The sequence below is a fragment of the Leptopilina boulardi genome, unplaced genomic scaffold (genome assembly GCF_019393585.1).
Source record: "Leptopilina boulardi isolate dan_hultmark-lab unplaced genomic scaffold, ZJU_Lbou_2.1 LbouV2_392, whole genome shotgun sequence".
NCBI lineage: Eukaryota > Metazoa > Arthropoda > Insecta > Hymenoptera > Figitidae > Leptopilina > Leptopilina boulardi.
Window position 1 is genome coordinate 4,348,105 of NW_026137965.1, and position 25,530 is coordinate 4,373,634.

Genomic DNA, 25,530 nt, shown 5'->3' on the forward strand with positions numbered 1-25,530 from the left:
CCTTTTTTATACAACTTACATCTAAATTTTCAAAGTAAGTCGATTAGGCTGTGTCAGTTCATCGAGATATTTCGAGTTCAAGATATGAAGTCAGAGGCCTGAAGGGACAACAAACAGTCGACACAATGTTATTTTTATGGGGAAGAAAATTTGTTTCCACTTTCATCAATTTTATTCATACTCTAAACATGGAAAACGCTTGTTGACATATAATAAAATTAAAATTTGTGTTGATAACACAGGCCAATAAAATTAGCAAACTTTTTTGGTGCGGCAAATGTCAGATCTGTTTCTGATAGGTTTTTTCATGCCGAACACGAATCCGTAAACGAAAATTTCCTATCAGCTCTAGTTTTTGAGGAAAACGGGTTTAAAATGTTCAAAAATCGCGTTTTGGCTAACTTTGAGTACCTCTAACACTGAAACAAAAGGTCGTAGAACCTTCCACTTGGGCTTAATTTGAAGCTTAATGTTTTAACTATTATCCTCAAAAATGATCTATCTTGCACCATAACCTCAAAGTCATTTGTTATCCATTTTTGATTCCCAAATATTAATTTTGTAAAAGTTTGAGCGCATACATCTAGTCCTTGAGGTTAAGGTGCAGCAATGTAATTTTTATGAACTACAGTCAAGGGATAAATTGAATTAAAGCTCAACAAGAAGGTATAAAACCTTTGATTTTATTGACTAGAGTTATTCAAATATTACCGAATAAGTTCTGTAGTTAAATACTAGTTAACAACAATTTTGACCTTATATTTCAGTGCTAGAGGTACTCAAAGTTAGCCGAAAACGCGATTTTTGAACATTTAAAACCCGTTTTTCTCAAAAACTAGAGCTGATTGGAACTTTTCGTTTACGGATTTGTGTTTAGCATGAAAAAACATATTAATGTTGGCCTGTGTAATTAATTTTTTTATATATTTGATTCAAATACATTGATATATTCTCTGAATTCGTGATATATATTTTAAGTGGCAATTACCGCAGCAGTAAAAGATTTCAAGTTAGTAAACAAACACCCCTAACCTCAAAATTTCTATTTTATCACGAATTTAGAGAATCTATCAATGCAATTGAATCAAATATATAACGAAATTAATTATCAACACACATTTTAATTTTATTATATGTAAACAAGCATTTCCCATGTTTAGAGTATGAATAAAATTTGATGAAAGTGGAAACAAATTTTCTTCCCCATAAAAATAACATTGTGTTGTCTGTTTATTATCCCTCCAGGCCTCTGACGTCACACCTAGAATCAACTCTGACGTCACAAGTGACAGAGTCTATTACTTTTTATCTAAATCGTTCCTCCTTATAAAAATTTGTAGTAACCTTTACATTCCTTGTTGCAGTGGAATGCTGACTTCCCCTTATTTCAAGAATGGTTGCTTCAGGATACTCTCTCTCTCTCTCAAAGATCAATTTTATAACTCTAAATGTTTGTCTAAATAAATTTGTAACCTTGTCATTAAAAATCACTATTCTCTTTCTTACCTGTACCCTTAGCTCAGAGCCTTCTGCTCTGTAAATAAAACAGGAATTCACTAAATCACCGACCGGCGAAAAATAAAATATTATTTCGTTAGTTATTTCTCTATTTGAGACGTAAGAGTATTATTATTATTTTTTTTAAATTTTTGTTTGTTTTTTATTATGATTATAAATGATACTTACGATGCTGGCAAATGAAGTTTAGTCTTGCTGTGCATGGTGTATCTGACCATAACCAGCCTCGACTTCCGTCATAGCGAGCGCAATCTTCCTCGCTGCCTTGGGGCAAACTCCAGAATGACACTGAGATTTCTTCTCCACTTCCGGTCCATCTCCATGTGGTTCTATCCTTCATATCTCTCACTGCGCCCATCCAATATTGACTCGATGTGTCGCTTCTAAATTATTCAATTTTTTAATATAAATAATATAATAAATATTTATTTATTCCTAACATCACGGAATATTTCATTCACATTCTGGAAATATTCCATTGAAACATTTTTCTTTGTAATATTCCATCCAAATTTTAGAAATATTAAAATGTCTTACATTTGGAATGTTCCATGAATATTTCATTCAAATGTTGAAAAAATATTCCAATGGTGAATATTCCATTGGAATATTTGAGGACAATAATTTATTATTAACTTTCGATGAATTGAAAATAAATAGACTATGAGGACTATATATAATATAATTTTGCTCTAATGTTCCAATGGAATATTCAGGGAATATTCCTAGGGAACATACCAAAGGTAGAACATTTTTATATTCCTGGAACGTGAATAGAATATTCCATGCTGTTTGAGACGAATATTTATTAAATAATAAATTATAAATATTTTTTGATATTATCCCTAATAGCATGGAATTTTTAATTCACCTTTCGGGAATATTCCATTGGAACATTTCTTGAGATATTCCATTCATATTCCATTTACATTCCAGGAATATGAAAATGTCTGACATAATTTTTCCTCTAATATTCCAATGGAATATTCCTTCAGTATTCGACCGGAATATTCCTGGAACATTCCTAGGGAATTTTTATATATTTTCATATTCCTGGTATATGGACGGAACATTTCGAATGTTCCAGTTACATATTCGTGGAACGTGAATAGAAAATATTCCATGTTATTTGGGATAAATATTTATTAAAAAATAAATTATAAATATTTATTATATTAAATAATTATTAAATAATATAAATTAAATTTTTTAATTTGTAACGAGGAATATTATAAAATTAATTAAATATCAATAGATATTATTAAATAAATATTAAGTAAATAAATAATATATTTATTGAATCATATTTAACGAACCTGTGGCGTCTCCAGAGCTCCCATGATATGAATCCTTGAAGAGCAGGATTACTCTCGTCTACCAAAGTCCCACCTCTAGATCGACAAAAAGCCAAAGCATCTCTAAAGTTCAATGGCTGACGATTATAAAAAACATAGCATTTTCCATTGTAAGTTGCTGTCGATCCCGGTGGCTGATCTCTGAACTGTGGACACCTTTCTATTGGCAGTGCCTTAAATTAGAAAAAAAATTGACAAAAAATTATGATTTATCAAAAATTCGCTAATCTTTTTTATTAATAATAATTTTTAATTTTTCCCTCGTAAAAGAATAGTTCAAAATTTTTTTTCGAAATATTATAAATAATGTACATAATTATTTTAAAAAAATATATAATTTCAGATGATAATTGTTTAAATTATTTGTATTACACTATTAACTTCAATAATTAATTTCATTATTATTATTAATAAATAATTAAAATGTTATTTTTCAACAATTTATATTAAATTTTAATAAAAACTAGTAATTGTCGAAATTTATAATCAATTATTGTTTAAAATTATTAATATAAGTAAAATTAATAATAAAAATTATAAAAAATATAAAATTAATAAATAAATAATTAAAAATTTAATACAATTTAACAATAATTAAGTTATATTGATATTTAACAATAAATAATTATAAATAATTGAAATTTTAAATAATTATAACTATAATTTAAATGTTAGGTTAGATTATTATACAAATTTGTTAAAGTTAACAACAATTATAGAAAATTATAAATAAATTAAATCTAAGAAAATAAATTATTCTTAAAAATCGTCGTAGAACCAAAATTTAAAAAAAGGTTATGTAAATTAAGTCAAATAATAATTGTTAATAACAAATTATAATAAAAATTATTATTGTTTATAACAAAAAATTAATCTAATTGTAAAAAGATGCAAAATATAAAAGATCTCCCCTTCTTTGAGATTTTATCCCTACTTTTTGGAAATCTGTTTTTATAAAGGATAACCCACAAAAAGTCTAATTTTTGAGTGGGGATAGACCCTTAAAAACGCATGTTTGCGTAAGTCAGGAACTCATTCAAAATTTTTGCAGTCATTCAAAAAGTTATTTCAACATTCAAATTTCTACATACAAACTCAAAAGAGTCATTCAAAAGTCATTTTCCACATTCAAATTCACATACACTAATTCAAATCAAAATTCTTAAATGTTATTCATTTATTCCAAATTCTAAATTTATTCAAATTTTATATTTTCAAGTGTCAAAAGTTTAGTGATTTTTCTACAATTATTACCGAATCAGAAATTATCAAGGAAGAACGATTAATCTAATATATTTTGCATCTTCAGGGAAAATTATCTTTGATAAATAAAAAAGTAAGTTTTAAAATTATAATTACTATCTTTACTTTATTTCTTTTTGAAAACTTCTTTCATTTTCTAAAAATCTTTCACAATTTCCCAATTCCAAAGAATACTGCCGCATTAAAGCTGGTGGTTATTCTTTAAAATTGTATAATTTTACCTATGTGATTACAAATTATTTTAACCTTTAATTCCAAAATATGTTAACGTCAATTTATATAGTTGTGACTAACAAATTTTACTCCTTATATTATGTATTTCCTTAATTTTTCAATTATCTATAAGAAAATTCAATAGAAATAAAATAATCAAAATCAATTCCCAAGCTATTGGATGATGATTCAGGCTTAAAATTGTAATAAATTTTTATAACTATAACTTTAATTTAAAATATAAATATTAAATTATTATTATTTGTTATAAAAATTTTAAAAATATTATTTATGTTACATTACGTAACAAGTTCGAAGAATTAATTAATCAAAATGTTGAAAACCAAATTTTTTGAATACAGTAAAATAATAGTTTCGTAATTATATTTTTTCTGAATTAACATAAAAAAAGGAAAAAAAAATTCTTTTTTACCTGATCAGTGTAGACGAAAGCTTCGCATAGTGAAAGTTGTACAGGAACTGGATTTTGAGAAGCAGCTTCAAGATGAACGGAAACAAAAGCTCCTGGCATGGGGGGATTACATGGCAAAAATAATGGTTGACCTCCTTCTAATGGTCCTGTATAACGATTGCAAATTGGATTTGTCCCCAAATCAGGTCGATTATTACCAACTCTGACGACGATTGTTCCGGGCACACCGTCCCCTATAAAAATCAAAAAAAATTTAACACAAATTGATATTTTATTTAATAAATTATAATTATTTTTATTTCAAGTAGAAAATTAGATTTTTTTGACAATATTTGAAGTACAAGTTACAATTATCTTTGAGTAATATTCTTCGTAAGTAGGAAATAGCAGTTTTTGGTCAGCCAAAATTTAGTTAGAGCAGAAAAAGTGGTTTTTTGGTCAGACAAAATTTATTTAAAGTAGAAAAAGTTATTTTTGGTCAGACAACAATTATTTCTGGAATAAAATAAAAAATTTACTTTAAAAATCACTGAATTTTTAAAAAAAATTTTTTTTAAAATATCGTGACTGACTTTGCGTTTTAGCAATTAGTAAAAACAACTACCATGAGAAAAAAGGTTTGAGCTGACAACCAAATATTTCATTTAATATATGTGCAACTAAAATTTTTTGGTTGACACAACTAAACTTTAGTTGACATCAACCAAAGTTTGGTTGAGACTACCAAATTCTTTTTCATTTTCTTATTTAGTCGTCTAAAACAAACTTTGGTTGTTGTCAACTAAAGTTTAGTTGTGTCAACCAAAAAGTTTTAGTTGCACATATATTGAATGAAATATTTGGTTGTCAGCTCAAACCTTTTTTCTCAGTGTAATTATTATTAAAAAAATTACTAATATTAGTTAAAAACTAATTATTAGTTTAAAATGACTGATATTAGTAAAAAAACTTATTATGAGTAAAAAAATACTAATATTAATAATAAACTAATTATTAGTAAAAACTAACTAATTATTAATAAAAAATGACTAATTATTAGTTACAAAATAACTAATTATTAGTAAAAAAAGACTAATTATAAAAACAATTGAAGTAATAGTCAAATTTGATTTATTTAATTTGTTAACAAAAATTTCGCTTTTGACATAAATTAAAAATAAATTTAACTAATATTTAGTAATTTATAACTAATCAATTAGTAGAAATATTACAATTTGTATCAGGTGCCTGACTTTTTTTTCTATAATATTAGTTTTTTTATACTAATTCACATTTATAAAATACAAAGAAAAAAATTTAATTATTTTAAATAATCTTTTACTTGACTATTGTCAAATAAATATTTATTTGAATTAAATAAATTGTATTTGAACCAAAAATATCTTTATTTAAAACAAATACTATCTAATTGACTCAAATAATAATTATTTGTTATAAATAAATATTTATTTGATAATAGTCAAGTAACCCATATTATTTGAATCAAATAAATTTTACTTCAACAGTTATTTCTGTTTATTTATTATTTAATTATTTAATTTAATTTATTATTAAATTAAATTAAAATTTTTTTTTTAAACTTTAGTTTCACTATTGTCAGAGTAGCGGAAAATGATCCGTTAAAAAAAATGAAAAATTTGAATTTTTAAAAAGAAATTTCTCTTCTCTGTTTTTCTTATCTTGTAAAGTTTCAGGACAGGTTAAATACTGAGATTATGGGAAAGAAAATGAGGAGAAGGCTATAATTGAAAACCATGGGTGCACGCTGCTTTGCCGGTTACTTTTATATATATATATATATATATTTTTTTTTTTTCTTGGGCAGGTTACAGCTGAAATGCTTAGTGGGTCAAGAGATGGAGTACTTGGGCAATGGCTTGTTCAAGATGATACCATCTGACCAAATACTATATATTTATATACAAGCCTATTCGTACACAGAATTCACTCGTATTTTTTTTTCCTATATAACGCAAAGTATTTCGTGTGTCTAAATAACAAGTGAAAGCTCACACAAAAGTGCACAGAGTCGCACTTCTTCACATATATCCCGTCGCATTTCGAAATTAATGATTCATTATTGCCCAGTAATAAGGAACCTTCGTTTTTTTTCGCAAATTCCAATTTTTTTTACACTTCCTCTTCGATTTATTTATTTTTTTTTCGTAAGGAATATTTTCTATTTTTCATGCAGAAAATTAAAATTTATTTCAAAATTGTCATTTTTTTTCGTACGAAATATTTTTCAGTTTTCAGGCAGAAAATTATTAATAAGCCTAATTTAATGGTAAGCTCGATAAGTTTTTGAATTTTTGAAAATTAACATCAGATTCGTAATCAGGGACCCAAAAAAAACCCGGAATTTCAAGTTTCAACCGAATTGGATCAATTAAAAAAAATAACCGCCATTTTTGATCCGCCATATTGGATTTTTCATTTTGAATTCGAAAATTCAAGTCAATTTAAACTTCTAATTTGAATCTCTACGGTTGGAATTTTAAAATTAGTTCGCGTTTTCATTTTTATCGTTGTACAAAATTTGTCCAAAAACAATATGATTTTTTTGAGGTTAGAAAACATAATTTTTTAGATCTGACACCGGATTCGAATTCAGCGACCCAAAATACATAAGAAATGACTAGTCTGATCCATTGGACCAAAAATAATTTTTTTTTGTCACGCCCCACTTTGCCCCCCATTTTTTTTTTTTTTTTTTTATTTATTTTTATAGTTAATTTTTAGTTTATTTTATTAAATTTTTTCTTAATGTGACATTTTTAAAATTGTCAATTACTTTCTTTTATGTTAGAATTTTATTATTTAATTTTTTTTTCAAAATTAACTAAAAAAATTTGTTAATTTTTTTTTTGGAAAATACATTTTTTTTTTTAATGTGATTATTTGTGATTTTTTGTTCTCAGGCGTGACAGAGTGTTCGCTGAATATATATATATATATATATATATATATACGCAACACAGGTAGTGGCAATTTGAGCAGAAGACCAAAAGCGTGATGGACTTGTAAGTATATATTGTTATGCATCTCGCGATGGCACTGAGCCATGACTAAACAGCCACTTCTTTGTACCGAATGCATTTATATATAGAGCTAAAAACTTCCATACTACAGTACAAAAATTTTTGTTTTTGTAAATTTACAGTTGACTTTTTTCACAACTGCTAATTCAACCGAATTTTTAATTTTTAATTTATATTTTAAAATTTTTAATTTAAATGTTTTCAATTTTTTGTCATTCAACTGAATTTTTATTAATTCGCATTTTTTAAATCTGAAAATTTTCAATTTAGCGAAATTTTATTTTTTTATATTTTATTATATTATATATTTTTATTTTTATATTTAAATTTTTATTCCCACTAATTGTTATTTGTAATTCTAAAAAATGACGAATTTTTACTTGACCGAAATTGTAATTGCCCGAACGAACATAACCAATAAAAAAAAAATTCTTAGTAATTTTTAAAATATGACCAATCAGTAATTATCAAGAAAATTGTGATTGGTTGAACTTTAAAAATCCCGCCGAATTCTTTTATGTTGGTTATGTTTGTTCGGTCAAATAAAAATTTGGCGTTTTTAAGAATTCTATTAAAATTCTAACAAATGAAAATTTTCACTAATAATAATTTCAAAAATTTTTTTAAAATTTTTAAATTCTAACTAAATAAATATTTATTTATATCAAATAATATAAATATTTCTGAGATTATTATTAATAGATATTATTAAATAAATATAAATAATATAAAATAAAATAAATATTATAATAATAAACATTATTATTATTTTTTTTTATTTGCATATAATATAGCCCATAATAATATATTCTATTATTATAATAATAATAAAAAAAATATTTCTCTGCTTTTTTAATAGTACTGAGAGACTATAATATTTAAAATTTCCATTAATTTTTGATTGAACACCGGAACCGATAAATTTAAAATATAATTAAAATACTGTAAAACTACAACGGAGAAAAAAATTTAATAAAAAAAAATCAATTCTAATATATCAAAAAATTATACAGAAAAATCAAAGAGTCATGTTACATATATATATATATATATATATATATATATATATATATATATATATAAATATTGAAAAATAACCGTATTTTCCGTTAAAAGAGTATATATAATATAGAGCATTATTTAAAAAAGAACTTAACCGTATCAGACTACTTTTTGTAAATAGAAAATGGAAGTAACGGTAACAAGTGTCTTTTAAAGAGTAACATGCCCATCGCTGGTTTTATCGTGAAGTGCACGTCTTCGCTGGAGCATAGCTTTGACTTTTGCAAACAAAAAAAAAAGATAAAACAGAAAAAATTTATTTTAGTTCAATGAAAAAAAAATAGTTCGCAAAAATTTGTTTTTTCCAAACTTCCATTATTTTTTAAAAAATTTTTCCCTTACTTTATTTTTAATAAACAATATTTGTCACGAAAAAAAAAAGAAAATTAATTAATAAATTTTTAATAAATATTTTTCACGAAAAAAAAATTATTTAATAAATTTTTAAATAAATAAATTAGAAAATTATAATATCAACTTTTTGTAAAGTTTAAACAATTTTTTTTTATTATTTATTTATTTAGAATATAAAAAAAATTTTACGCTGCAATTTCCGATAATTTGAGTTCAGTATTGAGGAACATAAAAAATAAAAGAAAAAGTGAAAAATAGAGAATAAATTACGTATACATTAAAAAGTGTAAGTTATTTTTAAAATAATAAAAATAGGGATAAAAAGGCCACAAAAATATAATGTAAACCAAATCATATGGATATAATAATAACTTTCTAAGAAATTGTTTCCGAATGTAAAGGAAAATTATTATTATTATAATTCAAAAAAAAAAAAAAAATTTCCCTCATTCATGAAATATAACTGATTTATGGTGAGAAGTCAAGGGACTCTTGCAGTAAAAAGAGCGTGCATGAATTTTAAAATGTTTATAATAATAAAGAAATTTCAACAAAATCGAAAGTGAAAGATTCTCACTTTTATTCTCCTCTCGGTGAAAAAAAAACAGGAGAAAAATTTCTAATTCTAAAACTTTTGTGGCAACATGCGAAAGCCGTGCTCATCTACTATACTATATATATATATATATATATATATTGGAAGTGATGAGCTCTCAATTTATTACGAGATTTCATGGCTCGTTGCAATTGATGATCTTTTCTCAAATCGACTATCCGCGACGTTAAATTGCCATCAATTTGCCATAACTATGGAAAGTAGAGGATTGAAATTAGGATGACTTTAAAAATTCATATAGACTATAGTGACGACTTGAAAAAAAAAATTAAGTGAATATTTTTTATTTTCAAAAAGAAAAAAAATTTTAGAACAAAAAATATTTTAGGTCAATTGTAAATACGTTCAGTGAACCATTTCATTAAAAGTCTGAAATCGTCTTCATTTTTTTTTTTGAATTTTTTTTTTTTTTATTGAAAACATTAAATTTAAATGAATAAAAAAAAAAGAGGGAAAGAAACGTGTTCTCTTTGATATGGAATCTAATTTTGTTTTTACATAACTACTATCTGAATTGAGTGAATAAAAAAAAATTCATCCAGGAAATTGCTTCAATTGAACTTTGAGAAAACAGTTTCTTTGGGAATTTTATAAATGTTTACGATTATTTCAGACAATTTTTTTTTGCTTTTTTAATCTCAATGAAATTATTTCGCCAAAAAGAGAAAATTTTTTAGATTCAATTTTTCGCAATTCAAAAATTAATGTTTATTTATTATTATTTATATTAATTATTTTATTAATTATTTTATTAATTATTTTATTTATTAATTATTTTTTAATTGTTTATTTATTATTATTTATTAATTAATTAAAATTATTTAAATTTACATTAAGAAAAAATTGAAAAAAAAATAATATAAAAAAGCGAAAAAAAATAATTCAGTTAGAAAAAAAAAAGTTATTTTCAATGTAGTGAGAAATTTACTACAAATAAAAATTTTTAAATTTCAGTTATATTATTAAAAGGTAGAAAGTAAAACGAACTAAAACCACAGATTTGCATGCAAAAGTGACATAGACCTTGGCAAATGCAGAATCTTGAGAGAGGTTGTTTTATATATATATCTTTCAAGATACACCTTTTAATAATAATGTTTCTCTTCTTTTATTTAACATTGACGGCTTAATACCGTAACGAAAACAATTCAAGTGCGATTTCCATTCACTTTCAATTATTATTCTGACAAGATAATATATCCTTTTGACATCAATACAGAGTGAATCAATTTTCCACAACCTCATTGTTTCATTTCACAAAATACATTATTATATCAAAAGTGCAATGAATATCGGCGTTAAATTGAAAATTTGCACGGTTTTCTCTTATTGTTAATCGATTTTTATTTCCCCCGTTCATTATAAAACAAAAAAAAAAAAATCCATAAATGACTTTCTTTATTTTTTTTTCTATTTTTTAAATTTAATTTTAATTATTTACTTTTTTCATTCATTTTTATTTAATTTTTATTTTTATTAAAATTTTTATTAATTTATAAAATTATTTAAACAACAAAAATAATTTTGTATAAATTATGGTAAATTATAAAATTATTTAACCAATAAAAAAAGTTTATAATACGATTTTTTTTTTTTCGTAAAACTCATTACATAAATTTTTGCGCAACGATTATAAAAATATAACTTCTGTCGGCCAAGTGCATACTATATAATGATAGTTTAATGTATATTATATTTTCTCGACTAGTATTTGACATAATAAAATGTTACAAGCTGAAGTGTTTTCATTAAGAAAATGACGAGCTCGTGCTAAGGGGGAAAATTCCATAGTAAAACCTAGTTGTTTCAAACACTTATTTATATATATTATATTATATATATAAATCCTTATGCGTCATTATAATCAGCGTCATAATATAGAAACAAGAGAGAATAGGCTAGACAGTTTATACCGTTAAAAAGCTTTACCGTAATTCTATATATATATATATAATTTTTTTTCTTTCTTTTTATTGCCAAGAAAAAACTAGATTATGTCAAAAAAATTAACGACTCTTCATATTACATATATACTTATTTCATCTTCCTTCAATATTATTTAGAAAGTTGAAAACATGTAAAAATCATCGCGTGATTGCAACGCTTACTATACAGATCAATTTGTTTTACTCATCGGTAATTTTAAATCAACAGATAATTAAAAAAAAAAATTTTTTTCTTAATTAATAACCAAGAAACGCACATGTAATAATATGTAATTAATATAAATCGTAATCTTTCGTTAAATCTTACAAAACTATACAGTCAAATCTGTTTTACCGATTAATGATAATGCAGACTATACAGTCAAATCTGTTTTACCAACTAATTATAATGCAGATTTAACCTATTTTTGATTTCAAATAATTTTTTTTGGTATGAGACTTACCACAGCAGGATTTGCCAAAATCGAGTCGCACCAATTGAACCATGTAGGGTTCAAGAAGATTGACATACCACCAGGGCCTTGGCTCAGCCCTTGTCAATGTACATGTTTGTGGTGAATAAATTTGACCGCTACTACCATCGACAGCACGTTGTGGAATTCCTCCATCTGCACTGCTTGACTGCATCGGAGCCTTTCCACCAGCAACATTAAGAACTATGAAATCAGAAAGCAGATTTATTATAATTAATTATTTTTTTCCCCTCCGATTTAACTTATTTTTAAAGGCATTTAGCCGAAACAGAAATATATCCGTAACTAATTGACTATGGCAAATATTCCATTAGATATAACAAAAAAAAAACTAGACTATTTTAACGGTGAAATTAAGAGAGATTCGGACAAAGGAGTTCTCTGAATTTTTAATAAAAATAATTTGTAAATTTTGCAAATAAAAAAAAACTTTATAATTTTAACGGAAATTTTCTTAGTAAATTATGGTAGTTTGAGACAATGGTAATTTGAACCCATAGTATTTCGAAACTATGTTAATTTGGATTAAGGTTGGTTTGAACCCATACTACTACGAACCAATGGTAGTTTAAACCTTCGGTAGTTTGAATCAATTGTAATTTGAACCTTTGGTAGTTTAAATCAATGATAATTTGAATTATTGTAGTTTGAATCTATAGTATTTGAAACCATTTGAACATAAACTAATGATAGTTTGAACCTATGGTAGTTTGAATAAATGATAATTTGAACTTTTGGTAGTTTGAACCTTTAGTAGTTTGACACAATGGTAGTTTGTACCATTGGTAGTTTATGCCAATGGTAATTTGAACTAATGATAGTTTGAACCTTTAGTATTTTGATCCTATAGTAAATAAATGCAATGGTAGTTTGAACCCTTAGTAGTTTAGAGCAATGGTAATTTTAATTAATGATAGTTAGAACCCATAGTACTTTAAAACAATAGTACTTTAAACCAATAATAATTTGAACCTTTAGTATTTTGAAACAATGGTAGTTTAAATTAATGATACTTTGAATCCACAGTACTTCGAAACTATGGTAGTTTGAAATATTGGTAATTTGAACCTTTGGTAAATTAAGCCCTTCGTAATTTGAACTAATGACAATTTGAACCTTTAGAATTTTGAACCTATAGTACTTAAATAATGGTAGTTTTAGCTCCTATTAGTTTTAATCAATGTTAATTTGAACTAATGATAGTTGAAATCCATAGTACTTCGGAACAATAGTAGTTTGAACCAATAAGAATTTGAACTGATGGTAGTTTGAAAATTTAGTAGTTTGACACAATGGTATTTTGTGCCATTGGTAGTTTATGCCAATGGTAATTTGAACTAATGATAGTTTGGACCTTTAGTATTTTGATCCTATAGTAATTAAATGCCATGGTAATTTGAACCCCTAGTAGTTTAGAGCAATGGTAATTTTATTTAATTATAGTTGGAATTTATAGCACTTTGCAACAATAGTAGTTTAAACCAATAATAATTTGAACTGATAATAGTTTGAACCTTTAGTAATTTGAAACAATGATGGTTTAAATTAATGATAGTTTCAACCCACAGTACTTCGAAAGTATAGTAGTTTAAAACTAAGGTAATTTGAACCTTTGGTAGTTTAAATTCTATAGTAGTTTAAATAAATGGTTACTTGAATCAAAGATAATTTCAAACTTCAGTACTTTGAACAATTGGTAATTTTTATAAATAATAGTTCGATTCCAGAGAAATTTGAACCTATGGTAGTTTGAAACAATTACAATGTTGAACAATGGTAGTTTTAAATATTGACAGTTTGTACCCCTAGTAGTTTGAAACAATAATATCAATTTGTACTAATGATAGTTGGAACCAATAGTTCTTTGAAACCATAGTAGTTTAAACCAATTATAATTTGAACTGATGATAGTTTAAACCTATGGTAGTTTCAAACAATGGTAATTTGAACCTTTGGTAGTTTGAACCAATTTAGTTTGAAGTGGTATTTTTAATCTTAGGCAATTTCACCCAAGTTAAATTTTGAACCAGAGGTAATTTGAACAAAAACCGTTGTAGTTTATAGTCTTTAGTATTTTATAATTGATAGTAGTTAATAGTTTATAGCAGTTTTAGCAAATGATTTTTAACCATTTTAACATAATATTTGTTAAATTAGTTTGAACTAATACTATCTAGAGAATACAAATGATTTATAATAAAATTTTCCACACTTGTCATTGACGACTTGGCAATATAATTTATTTTTTTTTTGCAATGATTCTATAAAGTTACGGATCAATTGGTTTGTTTGTCAGTTCAATGTTGAATGACTGGTTCACTATGTTTTATCGCTTTCCACTTACATATTGTCTATATAGTATAAATACGGGTTCAAAAGTTGGAGCTGCGGACGAACTCCCGTTGCGCGGGTCGCATATAGAGAAAAGAAGCACATTACGAGAAATGGTTGATACAGAAGAAAAAATGTAACATAAAAAAAAAAGAAGAAATAAATAAATAAAAAACAAAACGCATGTATTCATGGAGTGAAGCTGGTGGCCTTGCGGTATTTTTACTGTACCGTAACGTGAGAATTTTATTGGCGTTCTCTGTCAACTTGGCCGTGAAAGAGAATCCTTGTGTAAAGAGATAGAGTGAGAGCAACAACTTACGCCATCGCATACGCCATATGTGTAAAAGCAGGTTGCTTTTATTATTATTATTATTATTTTATCCTTTTTGATCGGTCAATGTCCCACCAGCTGTTTTCACCGCAAAACCTAAAAGATCTATCAATGAACGCGCGTTCTCCGAACTTATCGCCACATTAAGTTTCTCTCTTTTCTTCCTGCTCTCTCAACGTTGCAGCATCACTTGGATTTTATGAACCTGACCCAGTTTTGCGTCGAGGAAGGAAGAAGAAACAAATAAATAAAACTTGAAGACTTGAGGAAAAAAAGAAGAATATATTTTAAAATAAAACAAGAAGAAGAAGAAGAAGATAAATAAGAATAAGAGAAAAGGATGAAGAAGAAGAAGAAGAAGAAGAAGAAGAAAAGAAAATTGCCAAGTGAAAGTGTGGCAAATATCACTATTCGTTTTCAAAAGCTTTTGAAAAATCCGGTTGGATCTTGAAAAGTTCAAACTACTATTGGTTAAATCCTTAATTGAACAAAAAACTACTATTGGTTAAAACTATTATTGCTCAAAACTATTTTTGGGTAAACTTGCTACTGCTCAAAATTACTACAGGTTCAAAATATTATTGGTTAAACTATAATAGGTTCAAATTACTATAGCTCAAAATTACTATTGATTAAAGTACTATATGTTCAAACCACTATTGCACAAAACTACTATAGGTTCAAACTACTATTGATTAATTTACTACGGGTTCAAACTGCTATTACTAAAAACTACTATTAGTTAAACTGATATAGGTTCAAACTACTATGGATCAAAAATACTATTAGTTACACTAAAATTGGTTAAACTACTATAGGTGCAAACTACAATTGGATAAATTACTATAGGTTCAAATCACGATTGATAAAAACTACTATTAATCAAAACTACTATTTATCAAAACTACTATTGGTTAAACTACTATAGGTTCAAACTACTATTGGATAAATTACTATAGGTTCATACTACTATTGGATAAATTACTATATGTTCATACTACTATTGGTTAAACAACTATAAGTTGGAACTACTATTGGATAAATTATTATAGGTTTAAACTACTATTGATGAAAACTACTATTGATAACAACTACTATTGCCACTATTGGTTAAACTGCTATTGATAAAAACTACATTTGGTTAAACTACTATTAGTAAAAACTACTATTGGTTAACACTAGTATTAATTAAAACTACTTTTTTTTCTAACTACTGTTGGTTCAAAATACTATAGCTCAAAACTACTATTGGTTCAAAATACACTTGGTTAAAATTACTATTGGATTAAACTACTTTTCAAGTGCAACAAAAAAAAGGAATTCATTTGAAAACTTAAAAATAAATTAAAATACAAATAAAGAAAAGTAAAAGTTAAGATAAAAGACAATGTTCCTTTTTTCCCTTTTTATTATAAATATTTCGCCACTTTCGAAAATCAGGAGAAAAATTTTACTATTTTAGCTTGAGTTCTTCTTTATATATAGATATTGTAAAAGTAATGGGAACTATTGTTCGCGTTGCTCAAGTTCATTTCTTATGTATACCAAGAAATAATGACAATGTGCGATGTATACATTATCAAAGTATGCGTATAATGTATTATACATTTTGTCACGTTCTCACACATCAAGAGGGGACATAATAAATCATGCGTTCATAAAGGCAACTTTAATATGAACAATAAAAAAAAAAAAAAAAAAACAATGTCCGAGATTTGCTTTGCAATATAGTGTCTATACGTATAGGTGTAAAAAAAGAAATATGTATTCAAATCACAATATGAAAGACATAAACAGTCCTTCGTTTACAATCGCGTACAAGAGTGCCACTTTTAGAAATGTTTCCTTTTTAAGAAAAGAGAATTTATAACTGACTGATGCTTAATATGTCTACGTATACGATTTGGTGAATCTGTTTCAAAAAAAAAATGTTAATGTAAACATTCTGCGTCACTTTCTTTAAAGAAAATAATAATAATTATCATTTTTATTTCAAAAGCTATTCTATAACATTTATAATTTAATAATTTCACTTTTCTAAATTACAATTAAAAAAACTATTTTGAAAATCACCCAAAATTAGTGATTTGAGCCTATTAAAAATTATGTACCAGAGGTAATTTGAACCAATACAATTTGCAACAATGGTAGTTTGAAACCAATAGTAGGTAGAACTTATAGTAGTTTTAACCAATAGTAGTTATAACCAATAGTAGTTACAACCAATAGTAGTTTTGACCAATAGTAGTTTTGCCTAATAGTAATTTTTACCAAAAGTACTTTGAATCAATAGTACTTTTTGACTACTAGTAGCTTTAACTCATAGTAGTTAGAACTTATAGTAGTTATAACTAATAGTAGTTTTGACTAATAGTAGCTTTATTTAATATTAATTAGAACCAATAGTAGTTAGAACTTATAGTAGTTTTTTACTAATAGTAGTTTTGATTAATCGCAGTTTTGAATAATAGTAGTTTTTGACTATTAGTAGTTATAACCAATAGTAGTTTTGACTAATATTAGTTAGAACCAATAGTAGTTAGAATAAATAGTAGTTACAACCAATAGTAGTTTTACCTAATAGTAATTTTTACCAAAAGTACTTTCAATCAATAGTATTTTTTGACTACTAGTAGATTTAACTAATAGTAGTTATAACTAATAGTAGTTTTGACTAATAGTAGTTTTGGCTAATAGTAGCTTTGTTTAATATTAATTAGAACCAATAGTAGTTAGAATAAATAGTAGTTTTTGACTAATAGTAGTTTTGATTAATCGAGGTGTTGACTATTAGTAGTTATAACCAATAGTAGTTTTTGACTATTAGTAGTTATAACCAATAGTAGTTTTTGACTATTGGTAGTTATAACCAATAGTAGTTTTTGACTATTAGTATTTTTACCAATAGCAGTTAGAATAAATAGTAGTTTTGATTAATCCTAGTTTTAACTAATAGTTGTTTAAATCAATAGTAGTTTTGGACTATTAGTAGTTATAACCAATAGTAATTTTGACTAATATTAGTTAGAACCAATTAATAGTAGTTTGATGCAACAGTAGTTTTAACCAATATAACCTTGTGATAGTTACAAACTGTTATGATCATTGCAAACACAATTAAACACAATTTGTATTGAATTACAGATTATTAAAAAACAAAAATATTTATGCTAATAAAATTCTTCTACCTATTAATTTTTTGTAATTTAATGATTCTCGTATTTTTGTAAAAAGTTTGACCTCCCTGCAAAGAATGAGGATTATGACCGTTTAATAATTGCCGCACTTGCTTGTAACACACATTTTTTCTTCTTCTTCTGCTTTTTTTTTTTTTTTTTTTTACTTAAATTCCACGCAAAACGAATGATGTTCATTCTTAACATAAAAAAAAAATCACCCGAGAAATCATGGCAAATTTAATGCATTCTTCTCTCTGAAATGACATATTTAAAGAGTCAGCAAATTTATTGCGGTTTCAATCATGCGGCTATAAGAGATGAATAAAATAATACAATTTCTCTAATTGAGAATTTATTCTATTTTACCATGAAAATATAATATATTATAAAGGAAACTTTCTATATAATAATTTCTCTCTCCAAAAAAGAAAAATAAACAAAAACAAATAATATAATGAAAATTGAAAAAACTTTTTTAAATATATAATTATTATTATTAAATTACAATAAATGTTATACATAATTTGTAAATTATGTGATTTTATAAATAATTACCTAATACTAATGAAATAATTATGATATCAATTTTACATGTAGATTATTATATTATTTTTTTTTCAAAGGAAGTAATTTGAAGCGTAAAAAGGGTTATCTTCACTAAAGCGTACTTCCTCTCTCGTGTTTATTATAAAAAAGAGAGGGAGGCTTAATTGATTTTTATGACTTTCTGATGTTTTTAAGCATCGTTTAATTTTATTTCGGATAATTATTATTATATTATAGACTGCGCTGCGAATTTATGGGATTTATTTAATAGTCTCATGGGGTTTAATTGTCTGTACAGGGTATGAATACTGTATATATACAATAACACATGTCACGTACACATGTTAAAAGTTCTTTTATCTATCATTTTAATCGTATGATTCCACAGCGACGCGGAAGAGTAGCTTAAGCGTAATTTCCTTTACGGACCGTGACTGATAAGTCTGGCAAGCGCGAGTATATTCCTATTCCACTATGATGTGAAGCAAAAAAATAAAATAAATAAACGGAAAATGAGCCATAAGGTATCAAAAAGATTTCTAAACGATTGCAAAAACAGTAAAAATTATCATCAATCAAAATTACCGTAGATTTATCATTCGAAGAGTGTTTGAAATTTGAAAGCACAAATAATCAGAACTATCATTTTGTTTTATGATTTTTAACTATAATCAGTTCAAATTACCATTATTCCAAATTGCAATTAATTCAAACTACCATAAAGGTTCAAATTTCTATAAATTAAACTATCATTTATAAAAATTATCATTTGTTCAAACTTCAAACAACTGAAGTTTAAAACTATATTTGGTTCAAATTACCATTGTTTTAACTATCATAAGCTTAAATTATCATTAAGTCAAACTACAAAAGGTTGAAATGATCATTGATTCAAACTACCATAGGTTCAAACTACAATTAGCATGTTACCATTGTATCAAACTACCATTTGTTCATGGTAGTTTGGGTTCAAACCATTATTAATCCAAAGTACCATTGTTTCGATGTATAATAGGTTCAAATTACCATGGCATCAAACTACTATTGGTTCTAAATACAAAAAGTTCAAACTATCATTAGTTCAAATTACCAATGTTTCAAACTACCAAAGGTTCAATTATCATAGATTCAAACTACCATAGGTTCAAACTACAATTAGCATGTTACCATTGTATCAAACTACCATTTGTTCCTGGTAGTTTGGGTTCAAACCATTATTAATCCAAAGTACCATTGTTTCAATGTATAATGGGTTCAAATTACCATGGCATCGAACTACTATTGGTTCTAAATACAAAAGGTTCAAACTATCATTGTTTGAAAATACCAATGTTTCAAACTACCAAAGGTTCAATTATTATTCATTCAAACTACTATAGGTTTAAAGTATCATTGGTTCAAACTACTATAGGTGCAAACATCCATTAGTTTAAATTATCATTTGCTTAAACTATCAATAGTTTAAATTACCATTGTATAAAACTACCAATGGTTTAAATTACCATTGTATAAAACTACCAATGGTTTAAATTACCATTGTATAAAACTACTAAATGTTAAAAACTACCATTTTTAAAACTATTACAGGTTCAAAAAGTACTATAGGTTCAAACTACTATTGTTTCAAACCACAATTGTTTTAAACTACTATCGGATCAAACTACTATTGTTTTTAACTGTTATACGTTCAAAAACTACTATAGGTGCAAACTATTATTTGTTTCAACTATTATTAATCCAAATTACTATAGTTCAAATTAACATTATTTCAATTAAATGTAGGTTCAAACAATCATTAATACAATTTGCTATTGTTTTAAACTACCATGGATTTAAAGTACCAAAGGTTCAAACTATAATTGGTTCAAATTACCATTGTTTCAAACTACTATGGGTTTAAACTATCATTAGTTTAAACGACCATCGTTTCAAACTTCTATGGGTTCAAACTTCAAACTATTATTGATTCAAACTATCATTAGTTCAAATTGTCATTTTTAAAAACTACCATTGTCCCAAACTACTATAGGTTCAAACTATCATTAGTTTAATTTCTATTTAAAATGAAATCAACGAATGATGATTTTATTTTCTCAATATACATATTGTATAAGAATGTAAATAAAATTTTTTTTTATCATTAATTTGCGTAAAACTATGGTCACATGGTAGTAAAGCAGTAGTAACTTAAAAATCAAGTGGGAAGGGTATTTCGAATACGGAAGTGGGTCGTGGAGAGCATTAAGAGAGTCCGCGAAACGGACTCGCTTCGGCGATCAAGTACTGTCTCTTCGGTTGTTTAGGAGAACGACACAATCATGTCAAGTGAGCAAGAAACAGAGCGCGAGATGGAAATATTTGAAACAGGTTCTTCTTTCTCATTTTTCTTCCAACTGTGATGGACTTTTATCACTTTTCTATTGTCGTACGCTGTAAATGTAAACGCGCGCGCGATTCTTTTATTGATAAAAAAAGAAAACGAGTTTTTTTTTTCTTTTAAAAAAGTGCATATATATTTCACTTGTAAATAATTTTAGCACACTGCGCTTATAGTCATTTTCCTCGGAGATAAAGCATAAATGCTTGACATGATTATTTCTTAGAAATTATCACAGTTCGAGAAATTCGTAATTTCTATATAACCAAAATTTCATTTGAATGAATTTTTTAAATTTAACCAAATTTTTATTTTAATGCTGATTGCTGATTTTTAAGTTCGGTGAAATGTTTTACTTTAGAGAATTTGCAATTAGCAGTACGGCTCAGAATTAATTTATACCAATATAGTTTGAGACAATGATAATTATTAACATATGATATAGTTTTAACCTATAGTAATTTGAAACAATAGTAAATTGGCATTTTGGTAGTTTGAAACAATAGTAATTTGAAATTATGATAGTTTCAACCGAAAGCAGTTTGAAACAATAGTAAATTGGATAAATAATAGTTTGAACCCGTAGTAGTTTGAAACAATAGTAATTTGTACTAATTGTAGTTTGAACCTCTGGTAGTTTAGGCCTATGCTAATTCGAGCTAATGATAGTTTGAACCTATAGTAGTTTGATGCCATGGTAATTTGAACCAATGATAATTTGAACTAATGGTAGTTTCAAACAATGGTAATTTGCACCTTTTGTAGTTTGACCCTATGGTAGTTTAAGGCTTACGATAGTTTGAACGCATGGTAGTTTGAATCTTTGATAATTTGGTGCTTTGGTAGTTTGAAACAATGGTAATTTAAACCTTTGGTAGTTTAAGCCTATGCTAATTTGAACTAATGATAGTTTGAACCTATAGTAGTTTGATGCCATGGTAATTTGAACCAATGATAATTTGAACTAATGGTAGTTTAAACCTATGGTAGTTTCAAACAATGGTAATTTGCACCTTTAGTAGTTTGACCCTATGGTAGTTTAAAGCTTACGATAGTTTGAACGCATGGTAGTTTGAATCTTTGATAATTTGGTGCTTTGGTAGTTTGAAACAATGGTAATTTAAACCTTTGGTAGTTTAAGCCTATGCTAATTTGAACTAATGATAGTTTGAACCTATAGTAGTTTGATGCCATGGTAATTTGAACCAATGATAATTTGAACTAATGGTAGTTTAAACCTATGGTAGTTTCAAACAATGGTAATTTGCACCTTTAGTAGTTTGACCCTATGGTAGTTTAAAGCTTACGATAGTTTGAACGCATGGTAGTTTGAATCTTTGATAATTTGGTGCTTTGGTAGTTTGAAACATTGATATTTTGAACTTTTGGTAGTTTAAGCCTATGCTAATTTGAACTAATGATAGTTTGAACCTACAGTAGTTTGATGCCATGGTAATTTGAACTAATGGTAGTTTAAATCTATGGTAGTTTCAAACAATGGTAATTTGAACCTTTTGTAGTTTGAGCCTATGGTAATTTAAAACGAATGATATTTTAAACATGTGTTAATTTGAATTAATGATCATTTGAACCTTCGGTAGTTTAAACCAATAATAATTTGAACTAACGAGAGTTTGAACTCACAGTAATTTAAACTAATGACAATTTGAATTCAAAGTAGTTGGAATCAATGGTAATTTGAACAAATAGTATTTTAAAAATAAAATCTATTTTCAAAATTAAAACCCATAGATTGAATTGGATCAAAAAATTCCATTTTTTCCCACAGTGTGGGAATTGTATTTTCGGGTCAACTATATACATGTGGTATATATAATATGTATGTAAACATATTGTATATCTATACGAAATCAGTGTGCGTCTTCTTTTGCCCGCACACACTTTGCATATAAAACAACTTTAATAAAAGACACGTTTTACCCGATTCTTGTCAATAAAACTAGAAATTTATGAATTCGTATGCAATGGGGTTTTGCGTTCACCGAAAGTGGGACTCGATTGCTATATGTAATTTGAACTCTTGTCATTATAATGCATATATATATATATGAATCGATAGACGTCTTCTTTGACAACAAAATTTTGTTTCCACGAAAGCCTCACGTATTTTCGCAAAAATTATTGTGCGAAAGAAGGGAAAACGAGAGAAATTACTGCTTGACACAGAAAATGCAGGAAAATTGTAACTTTAGAAGAATTTGAAAAATATATATTGCAATGCTATCTTTTTTTATGGGTCAAGATCACCGAAAGTTCCGAATTAAATTTCAGTTTCAATAAGTATTATTTCGAAAATTTGCGTTTGGTTTCGAGCCAAACAGTTTCTATTCGAATTTCTACGTAGCTCAACAAAAAAATTATATATCCTAAATCCGCTGCATTCTAAAACTGAATTTTAATTCTTTTGAATTCTGTTTTTTTTCGAATCAAACAAATTTGTTTCATTGAAACTAAATTCTAATCCTTTAAAATTTTGTCCTATTCTATTTTTATTTTATCTTAATACAATTTAATTAGAAAGAAGCCTTTTTTGTAGCATCGCACAACTCTTTCACTTCTTTTAATGAAACGAGATTTTGTAACATTTTGCGCAATTAAATAAACAAATTGGAAACGTGAGAATTCATTTTCTAAGAATCGAGTTTTATAATATAAATAAATTTCGATGTTCCTGGTTGAAAATTGAAATATAGATTATCACAAACACATATATACATAGTGAAAGGGAAAGAGGAATATAATAAATGATTGATGGATAATTTGTTGATTTTTTTAAAGTGCAATTAAAATTACATTAAATGAAAATTTTGAAATTCGTCCCACAATTTAATTGCTATTATTAGTGTGTAATTTAATCATTCGCGCTGCAATTTAACATCGTAGGCAAAGAAAAAGAATACTTTTACCTGGTATATTATGGATTGCACGAGCAACACAGGAAACCCTCTATCTCGTAATGTATTATCGAGAGTCGCGCTTAACGAATCAAAGCAAAGGTGTCCGTAATTTCCTTCTTTACATTTGTCTATATATATATATATATACGTATTCACCAAATGCCTAGATATATACAGAAATATATACACGAAGAAAAATACATTTTCTTAAACGGAACTATCCGCCGGCGATTATTCAATACGATTATTTGTCATTTCCGTTCTCGAACATGCTTTTTAGATTTCTTCTTTCGAACATCTCGATAAATGAAAGTTAAAAACTTGCGAAACAATAATAATTTTAAAGAGAATTTCACGGATTTTGAAATAAATAATAATATAAACTGAATATGGAAAAATAATCTCAAATTGTAATTCAAATACGGTAACTCAATATTGTAATTATTACTATATTATTTGAGGGTTTCCACTTTTAGTACTGTTAACTAGTTTTTTAGATTAACAAATATGGTAGTTTATACAAAAGTAAATTTTAACTAATCGTAGCAAGTTGACCGTTCAACAAATGGTAGTTTTAACCTATAGTAGTTTGGACCTATTGTAGTTTAAAACAATGGTAGTTTGATCCTACAGTAGTTTTTGAACTCATAGTAGTTTGAAACAATGGTACTTTGATCCTATAGTAATTTAAACCTATAATAGTTTAAAGCAATGGTAGTTTGAACCTATAGCAGTTTGGACCTATTGTAGTTTAAAACAATGGTAGTTTGAACCTATAATAGTTTGGACCTATTGTAGTTTTAAACAATGGTAGTTTGATCCTACAGTAGTTTTTGAACTAATAGTAGTTTGAAACAATTGTACTTTGATCCTATAGTAGTTTTTTTGAACTTATAGTAGTTTGAAGTAATGATAGTTTGATCCTACAGTAGTTTGTAAACATATAGTATCTTGAAACAATGGTACTTTTATCCTACAGTAGTTTTTTAATCTATGGTAGTTGGAAACAATGGTAGTTTGAACCTATAGTAGTTCGAAACAATGGTAGTTTAAATTAATGATAGTTTGAACCCACAGTACTTTGAAACTATGGTAGTTTGAAACATTGGTAATTTAAACCTTTGGTAGTTTAAACCCTTCGTAATTTGAACTAATGACAATTTGAACCTTTAGAATTTTGAACCTATAGTACTTAAATGCAATGGTAGTTTTAACCCCTAGTAGTTTTCATAAATGGTAATTTGAACTAATGATAGTTGAAATCCATAGTACTTCGGAACAATAGTAGTTTGAACCTAAAATAGTTTGAAACAATTATAGTTTGAACAGATAGTAGTTTAAAACAATGGTAGTTTGAACCAACAGTAGTTTGAAACAGTTGTAGTTTGAACCAACAGTAGTTTGAAACAAATGTAGTTTGATCCTACAGTAGTTTTTGAACCTATAGTAGTTTGAATGTACAGTAGTTTGAACCTAAAATAGTAGTAAACAATGGTAGTTTGAACCTGTAGTAGTTTTTGAACCTATAATTGTTTAAGATAATGGTAGTTTGGATTTATGATGATTTGAAC

The 25,530-nt window shown here is 26.3% G+C and overlaps 1 protein-coding gene across 2 annotated transcripts in view; it reads right to left on the reverse strand.

The window, feature by feature from the left end:
- LOC127288556 (uncharacterized) overlaps positions 1 to 25,530 on the reverse strand; it is a 58,918-nt gene that overhangs the window by 15,241 nt on the left and 18,147 nt on the right. For both annotated transcript variants that reach the window (XR_007844060.1, XM_051316072.1), the window contains exons 3-6: positions 12,245 to 12,457; positions 4,783 to 5,015; positions 2,835 to 3,046; positions 1,687 to 1,901 (exon numbers count right to left, since the gene is read on the reverse strand). Coding sequence is in view for 1 of the 2 variants with exons in the window: in XM_051316072.1 (XP_051172029.1) it covers positions 1,687 to 1,901; positions 2,835 to 3,046; positions 4,783 to 5,015; positions 12,245 to 12,457 (873 nt within the window). In the remaining variant the exon portion in view is untranslated. The remainder of the gene's footprint in view (positions 1 to 1,686; positions 1,902 to 2,834; positions 3,047 to 4,782; positions 5,016 to 12,244; positions 12,458 to 25,530) is intronic.